General features: G+C 29.1%; 1 protein-coding gene across 1 annotated transcript in view; it reads right to left on the minus strand.

Moving 5' to 3' along the window:
- The window catches only part of LOC106688039 (armadillo repeat-containing protein gudu), a gene marked incomplete in the record, with an annotated part of 42,835 nt that overhangs the window by 12,340 nt on the left and 19,501 nt on the right, over nucleotides 1–10,994 (minus strand). The window contains 2 exon segments of the mRNA XM_067044583.1: nucleotides 5,972–6,163; nucleotides 8,632–8,787. Coding sequence (XP_066900684.1) covers nucleotides 5,972–6,163; nucleotides 8,632–8,787 — 348 coding nt within the window.

A 10,994-nucleotide genomic window follows, 5' to 3' on the forward strand; every position in this document is an offset into this window, starting at 1 on the left:
ACTGAGAACTATTGTGCGTGCATTAAGGTATCAAGCTGACTTCTGTAAAAAATAATTATTAGTAATTAAACTAATATATATATATATTTAATTTCTTTTCGTTTTGTTAAACACATTACTCTAACGGAAAATTAAAATAAATAAAATCAATATTATTGAAAGAATTTCAATGTGACATTAGAAATAAAGAATATAAATATTTTAAAACATTAGACAAAAGGTTTAGTATTAATTATAATTATAATTACTGGGGATGGACCAAGTACAAGTAAATACTGATTAATAAATTATGATAGTGGCTTATGAAGAAGTTACCAATATTTTTTAGTATTTTTTTTTCAGAGAGAGAGTTAAAGAAAGCTCTTTTTCTGGTCCTGCCAGATCTAAAAGATATACAGTACTAGTTGATTTAAAATCGCTAAAGAAATATTCAATTATTATATTTCTTCCTAATCAAGGCTTTCGACATTTTGACTATCATGTTAGTTGATCCTAATAACGAAGAGAAATTAGCATATAAAATGAAACATTCCTTTTAGTTAATCAATAATATTTATGCTAAAATTATAGCCAAACAACCACGAGAAAGTTAAAAGTTCATTGGGAAGTGACATTATAATATGGACCAGGGAGTTCGAGAAAACCCTAAAGGGTGTCGTCAACCGAAAAATGGAAGAAATTAAAGAAAGGTTTACCTGTTAAATTAAAAAAAAGTTCTAATCCCTAAAAAATGTATTCTAAATATTGATTCATCTAAAACTAGGAAGATGAACAGTAGGTCGCAATGATGAAATTATCAGAATGTTTTCCAAACTAACAATATATTTACATGGACTACACTTCGGCACTCACAGCGGTCATTCACATCTTAAGCAGCTGAGTTTCCAAAGACGTTTTACCAGATCTTATAAAGTTTACTGGCCGCGTTGCATTATTCAGATAGGCTCAAAAAATGGATATAAGGACGGAAAACAATGCTGAACCTTTATAAAAAAAAATCGAGGCCCCTCTTTCGTATAATTTTACGCTTTTGTAAATATTTACGCCTCTGGATATTAAGGTCTCGGGCAATTTAGGTTAGATGGCTCGCAGTTGGATCGTTACAGCCTTCAACGGGTTACAGCTTACAACATTTAACGTTAAGGCCTGCTAGCTCAGCTTCTCCTAACTGCTATCGATAGGTCGATTTACAAGTTTGGTCACTTAAATCGATTAGAGTCCTTCAAAAAAAAAATATGTCACTAACACCGCATTAAAAGATTAAATAAGAACATATAAACTAATAAGTCGTAACATGCAATGGCAATATAAAAATTTAAGTGAATTCATTTGGCATAAAATACTCATAATTAACATTATAAAGAAATTTACAAAAATAATGCCAGTCGTATCAAATAGGATACGATTGGAAAATTCCATACGTCAAAAATACTTCTGCAGAGATGATGCCTTTCATCAGCTCATTTTAGAGTTTATGTAGATTTGGCTCTCAAATAGAATAAAAGTTTAGGAGAATGGGAATATGAATTGGTGAAGACATATACATCATAAACTTTATGTTTAGTGATGACGAAGTAATATTGACTCATGGTAGAGAGAACATCAATAACATAATCTAAGTTATAAAGTCTTATGAAAATTAAGGACTGAATATCAATTAAAAAAAGACTGAGGACCTCATTAGATGATGTGGTAATTGAAAAAAAAATTACAAACAGTGAAGTAGTTCAAATATTTAAGGAATCACCAGCAGCGATATTGAATGAAGAATAGATGGAGGGCCAGTGTGATGTTAAATACTGTTATCTAAAGCCCCAAAAGGCTAATATATACAATCCTGTATTTGAGTTTATAACGCTTAGTAACGTGATTCATCAACATTAATGCCAGTTTCCACAAAAGCCACGGAAATACAATTTTTGGAAAAGAGTGGAGATAAAATCCAGACGTAAAAGAATAGGAGAGTTAAATTAAAAGTTTTACTTATTACATTCATTGTTGTATACATAAGAATAAACTTTTATCCTGAGTTAGTATTTCCTGTACTTTTATTCATCTTATTTTCCTCGTATCAAATAAGATGTCACGGAAAATTAATATTTTTTATTTAACCAATCATTGCGATTTTGTTTTTTTTATTTGTTGATGGTCATTAATGTCATTTATTTATGATAATAAAGACATTCTTCATAATGTCAGCAATTTGTAACAATGTTGTGGGTATATGGGACGAAATGTACCTAAAGAAAGAATATGTAAATACTAGTATCTTTTCTTTCACAAAAACACATTCTATGTTTCCTTTTGGTCTTAGAGACACCTTGGAAAATAGTATTAGGTCCTTTTTGGTCTAAAAGAGCCCCTTATTTTAGGCAATGCGATTTCAAACTTTTGTTTCTTTGCTTTATCTATATTTTGCTTCATTTTTTTTTCTCTAGAGAAAATGCTATTTCTATTTTTCTTATAAGCATAGTTTAATTATTTGAAAAAAAAAATCAACTATAACTATTTTCTCAAAATTGAAAATGTATTTTAATATTTTTTTTACTTATTATTATTGGGTAATTTATTGCATTTATTCTGTGAATTTATAAATTTTTATAAAAACCGGCATATACTGATATAGCTTCATCAATATTTATAAGTAGGTAGGTTTTTTTTTATTCCTAATAATACAATTATAATATTTTTATAACACAATATAAAAGTGTAGGTACATAATTACTAATATTTTAAGAAAAAGTTTTATTATTTCCAATTTTTAGTAATTCATTGTTTGAGAATAAAATATACTTTAGGAGTCGTGATTGAAACATGTGTGAGATAAACAACTCAAACACCAGTGAAGACTAAAATGACTTTATTATTACATATTCCCAAATACTACATAATTTAGTGGTTACAGATATCTCTCTCTGACTGTAACTGTAACTTTTAATGCTTTAGTTATTCAGTACTAGAAAAAAATGTACACTTGAGAAGAGGGGGTAGGAAAGATAATGAAATAGGAGAAGGGGTTTAGACCAATTTGATATTTTTAGGAAACTAGCCGGGGTCTAGAGATCCTATGAAATAAGAAATAAATATATGGGAGGGGGGAAAAGGCGTGTCTGGTGAAAAAGGGTTAGTTCCATTGTCAGATTTTCTAAGAATAGAATAATTACCCTCAGTGGTAAGGGTTGGGTCATGGACTTGTGAGAACTGTTAAACATAAAATAGTTAGATAGATGCAAGTCCATTGTGAGACGACAGCTTAAATCTGCCTAAGTGTCAGCCCTTGCCTTCTACACATGATTTCAGTAAGGAAAGGTCAGTATGGTCAGTGTCTGCCAAAATGTGCCAGATGTAAAGAGGAACAACTATATAGTTTATAACGATAGTCTATTTATAATAATATGTGTTAACTACTATAGCGTTCGTTAACTTGTGAAAGAAAAAAAACGGTTACACATCTTTATACAAAAGTAGTGGACGAATATAAATATAATCAACCGACTAATATACTCAATAACCCTCGCAATAGCTAAAAAAAATCAAAATGGAAACCATGTTCGAACACTAATTCGACTAGAGAAAGACATGGAAGGATAGAAATTTATTCCTTAAAAATTTTCGATTCTGAGGATATAGACTTTTTTTAATTGATGGATGAATACAAAACATCAATATTGTGGTAGTGAGAAAGCAACATTTCAACGTATTTCTCTTGTCAAATTTGGGTTTGGAATAGTCGATTGAACTTTTAATCCGATTTTGATAAATCTTTTGGCATTGTGAGGAGTGATACTTTATATGTCCATATCGATTTTATCAGACTACTACTCTCACTTACGCATGCGTACACATATTTTCCTTGACACATCTACTTCACAAAAACGCCTCATTCGTTTGTTGGGGATCGGTGTATGATGATTTTTGTATCAACTGTAGATTTCGTCAAATAATTTATTTTGCGTATGAAAAACACACTTTGCTGGATACATCTATATCTGTAATTCTCTAAGTGGGAGCCACCGCCCCCGAAGGGACCTGTTTTAATTCAAAGGGGCGGTGATGGCGCGATGAATAGTTATAAATTGTCACGGTCAACAATATTTCAGCTGACGAAAATAGAACCGATGATTACTAAATTGGTAGTAGGACACCATGTTAATCCTTCTCATTAAGATGACGAATGCTTTAACTTTATATTACATTCTATTCTGATTTCAATAAATAGTTTCATAATTTCAAAGTCCAATGTTTCTAATTTACAACTTTCTTTGCTATATTTTACAAAAAAAAGTAGAAACATTAAATCATGTATATTTCCTATTAATTGCTATTAAAATAAAATACAAAATAAATAATTTACAGTGGGCCCTAAGTAATATTTTTCCTGGAAAGGGAAAGTTTGAGGAACGCTGATCTATATCAACAACAGACCATCCCTTTGAAATCAAACCACTAAGCTTGAAATATAGCTAGTAGAAATATCAAGAAATTAAAACTTTCAATAAATAAAATAAGGTTGAACAAGAAAAAGATGTTATAAACAGTGAAAAAGTCATAATAACTCCAATGAACTTAGCCAACGTTTTTAATTTTACATACCCAACTATTGTGTTATTAGTTTGTTGTACCAATAGCTTGTAACATATATATTCTTGCCTAAAAAGAAAAATACGGTATCTCATATTTCGTTATTTCGTATAATTTTGTTCAAACTTCTTAACTGTGAAAATTGAAATACTATCTAAACAACCTTGAGAATTAAAAAAAAAAAAACCTTAATCCTTTGATAATTTTTTTTTTGCAACCAATCAAATAAATGTTTAAAAATTGAACCATTTTATTGATGGTTTATTTGTTCAAAGTTTAAAATAATTGGAAAATTATTTTATAACATAATATAAAACTTTTAAGAAACTAGGTGTTGACGATTTTATATTTGTATTAAATCCTAGACACCTTACAACTAGACAACTAGAAATTCATAGACACAAACCAATGCCTATACAAAATCAAAGGAATTTAATATGCAGTATATTATGCTAAATTGTGATTAATCTCAGACAAGTTCTACTTCCACAACTCTATATAAAACTCGCAAATACGACTGACTATAAGAGCACATTCCAAAACAACGAACGCTTAGTCAAATCGTGTCAAGATTTTACGAGAAAAGATAAATATTGAAAATACGAAAACATTGCATAAATCAAAATGGCAAACTAGGTGGAAGACATTGGAATTAATCTATATAGCATTGAATAAAGGCAGAGTGAGCAACTCAAAACAATAACCAAATATACCAAACAAATATGTATATATTAACAATAAAATAATTCATGATGGTTGAAAATTAAATAAAATTAGTGATTTTTGTATCCAGTATGAGAGCAGATTAGTCAGGATAGTTGAGGTTATATAGATTGTGTTGTGGATTTCTACTGAGGTGTACGAAGTATACAGTGTATTTGTACTGAGACGAACGAGGTATACGTTGTATTCGTCATTAGTTTGTGGTGTCTAGTTCTTGTCTCTCCTGCCATCCGTAAGATAGGTCATATTATACATCTGTATGCACTCACTAAAACCTACTCTCTTCGTATAACTTCCACGGTCAACAACTAACGCTTAATATCAATAATTTATTTTAAAATTGTTAAAAAGAGAGGAAAATGGTGCTTAACGTGGAAAGCTGTTCTCAGAATATGTGTAAATAAAAATTACATTATGATAGTTAAAATTTTTCAAAAATTGGTCAATATTAAAGGTGAACTATGTATGTGCTCCTATTAAATTTAGTGGACATTATTTTTTTATTTTTTGTTTTGTTTTTTTAATTTGTTATTTAGATTGATGTATTTAACTGTCAAAGTTTTGTTAACTGAAAGGTACATGATTAATTCAAAGCACTGATATATCAGAATTCCAAAAATACTTTGTGGAATCCAGACCAAAATATATTCTTAACACGAGGACTCACAGCAGTCTTGGACAGTTCGAAGAGTCTATCGATGAAGCCAAGGCTATCAAGTATGTTGAGGTTCTCGGTATCACAAGCTATCCTCGATAGGAGAGTGATTGCACCTGCTTTAGCACCATCGTCTTCGTTGTAGGTCAAAGACATGAGGTCGAACACTCCTCCGGCGATACGTCGTACTATGTCGTGGGATCCCTGAAACAGGAAAATATCTAAAACTTAAATATTTTGTCACAGTATAAAATAATCCTTTATTAATCAATTATTGCAAAAAAAAAATGCTTGTATTTTTTATATTCCCTGTATGTTTTCATAAAATTATATTTTGTAGTTTGAATTTTTATTTTGAAATTGAAAAATATCTTAAAAATAGACAATATAACTCACGATATATGTACTTTATATTTGAGTTGTGGTAGGCTTGGGGTCGACTTAAAGTTTAGTTTCAAAGGCTCAGGTGTACCACCTCAAATGGAGTTTAAAACCTAACTTACAACGCTTAACTTTATCATTGTTATGTGTAATTTACGTCCATCTTATAATAGAATTATTAATAGTGTTGAGTGCTTCTACATTTCACGAAGTGGTTCAATATTTCATTAATACATGATTATTACATAAAAATATAAATATGGACATAAAACCATTTTGCATTGATTATCAATAATATTTCCTTTTAATCTGTATTTTCGTATTAAACATAGTTTTATTCTATAAAGGAGTATTAATAACAGAAACTTTGAAAATAATTTGGGTCACAATCAGTATAGTGTGCATGCTGTAAGTAGCTATATTACAAAATTAACTATAATATGGTGGATCCATTTATTTTGACTATATTATTTAATATCACAGTCACAGATTACATTTCCACCTAACTTGAATCAAAACAAAATGCTTCCGGGAAATTTTTTATTGTTATCCATGGTTTTGATAGGACATAGCACCCTGGATAATTTTATTACCTGAAACCGAAATTTAAACTGCATCTACTCTCTTTTTACAAAACCACTGAGATTTCATTCATAAAACCAGTTTCAGTAGGAGTCCCTCAGTTGTATAATGGTTCCACTAGTGTATTGGTGACTTAATTTTTGACTGACAATAATACATTAACTGCTAATTAAGCTGAAAACACTATAACGAGAAACACAAACCTTATTAAAGCGTCATTATTAAAAACAAAATAACGGAAAATATATAAAACTGGATATTTAACCATTGCAGTACCTAACTTGATATAGTTTATTTATGAAATGAAGCCCATGTTATATAGGAAAATACACAATCACCTAATCCTCTTTTTTTTTCTCGGCCAAGAGTCCTTTTGGAGTCCTATACTGCCTAACCATGGTTGGAGGTCAAGTTTTCTATTTTGTGGAACCATCACTCAATGAAAAAAGTCAACGCCCCAGGCCAGATTCGAACCGGCAAAGCCTGTAGATCTCAGATCGGTAAGACTGCGCCTAACCATCTGATCTATGGACGGCCCCCTAAGACATATTGAAGTAACCACTCAGATAAAGTCTAAAGTGTAAACTCTCAGTAGTTGTTTATGTCTGTTTTAAGGACAATAAAGACGCATATTTAGATAATAGAAATTAAACAATTACGTATTGAATATTAAGAAAACGTTTTAAAAGGTTGTTTAATAATAAAAATGTAACGAACACATTGTTAGATAAATGTTTTTAGTTTTAGGATTGTATATTATGCTTTCGAAGGTTTAAGAACTAATTAATAATTACTTTTGAACATAAAAAGACAAAATGAACAAAAATATTTTCATTTGTTCAATCAAGTAGTTTCTTCTCAGAATCCAAATGGGTATGAAGTATGCAGTTTTACTATAGGGAATTATTTTATAATCTTACTGTAAGTGTTATGTAATAATTACAAAAATCATCAATCGGCAAATGTGGCAATTTAAACAATATAAATAGACAATGAATTGATATTCCAAACTATTTAAAACTATTTCAAGTAAAGTTATGGAGTGGAAATGTATGTCCCTCGCAACGTCAGGATTAGTGGAAATGCTAGTAGTGAAGAAGATATAGAGGACAGGACCCAAGACACTGCCTTGGGGAGCCCCTGTCTCGACAGGATAGGTATTTGAGTTTTCAGAACCTCAGCAAACGCGAAGATAATACTATTAATCATTTGGTTTTCAATTTAATTATATACTAATATTGAATTAATAAAATTTGTTTTCAGATCTGTTAATTATATAATGTCTCCATAGTAACCGAATAAATACAGTGTTACCATGGTAAAAAGCACTACATTCAAATAATACAATGATTTTTAATAAAATTAGTATACACACACATATATATATATATATATATATATATATATGGTGGATATAAAAAAATGTTATCAATATATATAATATGGTGCTATATACCATATTCATGTATTATAATATTTTTTTAAAGTCATTCTTATAAACTTCCTTCATTGTTTTCATTATTAGATAAATTTATCCAATCAACAGTTCAACCTTTCTTTTTTTTTATTCCATTCTACTTTAAATGAAAAGTCACTAAAACAGAACTTTCGTTCGGACTTACTAAACGGTATCTATAAACTTTGAAAGGTTTCATGGTATCGTTTTATATTAAAATTTATCTCATGATTATCTATAAAAAACAAATTACAGGTATGGGGCCTATGTACGGTACAAGGGCAGAACAACCATATTCGTTACATTTTGGGTTGGGATTTGTAACTGCAGCCCACAGCAACGGTATGATGTCTAGTCTGTCAGCCACCCACCAGAATATCGTTGGGACGTAAGAAAGCTCCATGACGATCTGTAAAAAAGGAATTAATAAATACAATTACAAAGTATGTTTTTTTTACCAATACCAGGACTATTTTTATACCAATGGTTGGGACTTGAGATCGGATTTCTTGCAGGAAAACAAAACAAATACGTGCATTAAAAAACATAAAATGTACGAAATTGTGCATTAAAAACTCGAAATGTGTAGCAATAATCAACCTGTTATAATATTAGCTCATGTAAAACTTGCCTTTTGAATCAAATTAAACTTACTAAATACTATCTACATTTATGCAAGCATTTATAAGAAAACTAAACTACTCGAATTTAAAACCTAAATTTTTATCCATAATTAAGGAGCTATGAGAAAGTTGATTGTATTAAATTATTTTGTATTTCTATTATGAAAGCTGATTTTTTTTTTTAATTCTTAAAACTACATCAGTTTTAAGACTGAAAAAATGCAAGGAACTATGCAGAAAGGAATATTTAAAACTAATTCTAAGAAAATATTTTTCCTAAAATTTCACATATGTTCTTCTGCTTAGCTTTTCAATTTCATATTTACAGCAAAAAAATTTATGTTTAAAGTTTGGTTCAAAATGCATATTTATATTTATAATGATCAGACCAATTGATTCTTATTTAAAATAATATACATAGATAATATATAATATAAAATAAAATATGTAGAAATTTCCGCTAACCTCAACCAAGTCATCAACCATACTGAACGTTTATATGCTCACCAAAAAATGTTTAAAATCATACACAGTCATATATATTTATAGAAATTATAACTAGTTCAAGTAATAAGTAGTATTTTTTTTTTTTGTTAACAATTTCAAAAACAAAATTTGAAATATTTAGATTCATTTACAAATAAAATTAATTAATAATAAAGATATATTGAAAAGTTACAACTAAAATTAATTTATAAATAAAGATATATGTGTAAGTTACAAATAAAATTAACTGATAAATAAATATATATTTAAAAGGTACAAATAAAATATCAAGTTTACATAGGTATTTCAGTAACCTACAAATAAAGGGGATGAATAAAACGTTATAAATTAATGAGCCACTATATCGCTTGAAAAAATGTTGAAATAACTGTCAGCATATCTAATTTTTATCAATTAATTTTTTATTATTGTTGTACCAATATACGTGTGGATAATAAAATTTAAAAAAAAAGTGGGATATTGATTAAAATTAATGATAGTCAACTATCTGGGTATTTATTAACTATTGACCCTGCTTAACGCACACGATACTTCCTGGTAAACCTTCAAACCAGATGTGTTATGCAGTATTGCCTACGTACGGCTAATTTTAAACCTTAACCGACGCGCTCCTAGACTAGTCAGTTAAATCGCGACTTTGTCTACAATTTGTATAACGATTTAAAAATTCATACAAACTTGTTATTTACGCTTTGAAGTATAATATAGTCAGTTTTTAAATGATTATAAACGGTTTTATTGATATAATTTTAATAAATATTTATAAAAGTTGAACACTTTAAAATACACGACGCAAAAGTAAATGTTTTTGAATATTTATTTACTGTATCAAAATGGTGTAGATCTACTTTTATAAATTATATATAGTTAATATACTATTTCTGAGGTTCTCGGAAGCTCAGTGTGTAAGGCAGTGTTCTACTAACTCCAAGGACCAGAGTTCGAATCCACCTGTAGTCGATAATTATTTATTCGGTCATTGTAGCCGTAAGATTAGGAAGTCCTTCGATATCCACCCAGCCTCTATTAACTGAGTACCCTTAATAAAAAAAAAATCTAGTAGTTGAGCATGATCCTGAAAAAAAAATTTGTATAACCGTTATTCCAAAAACACTACTTCCTTACATAGTAATGAACCCCTGACCCTTCAGGGTTTTGTGATTCATATTATTATTATTAATCACACTATTTCCAGAAGGTGTTTTAGTGCGTGTTCGTGTGAAACGAAAAAGATATATATGTAACGATAATTACGTTCTTTATTCTTCAATAGAACAATATTTACACTTCATATATTACAAAACCTTTATAATTTTTAGATAACAACACACGTTCCTTTTTTAATTAATTCACTGTAATTGATCATATGGCGAGAGGTTTCAAATGGGTTTGCCACTAAAACAAATGTAAAATAATGTAACTTTAAATGAATTATAATTAAAAATATATTTAAAAGAAATATACTAAAGATATAGAAATGTTAATA

The sequence above is a fragment of the Halyomorpha halys genome, unplaced genomic scaffold (assembly GCF_000696795.3).
Source record: "Halyomorpha halys isolate HHAL.00 unplaced genomic scaffold, Hhal_1.1 Scaffold1043.1, whole genome shotgun sequence".
Lineage (NCBI taxonomy): Eukaryota > Metazoa > Arthropoda > Insecta > Hemiptera > Pentatomidae > Halyomorpha > Halyomorpha halys.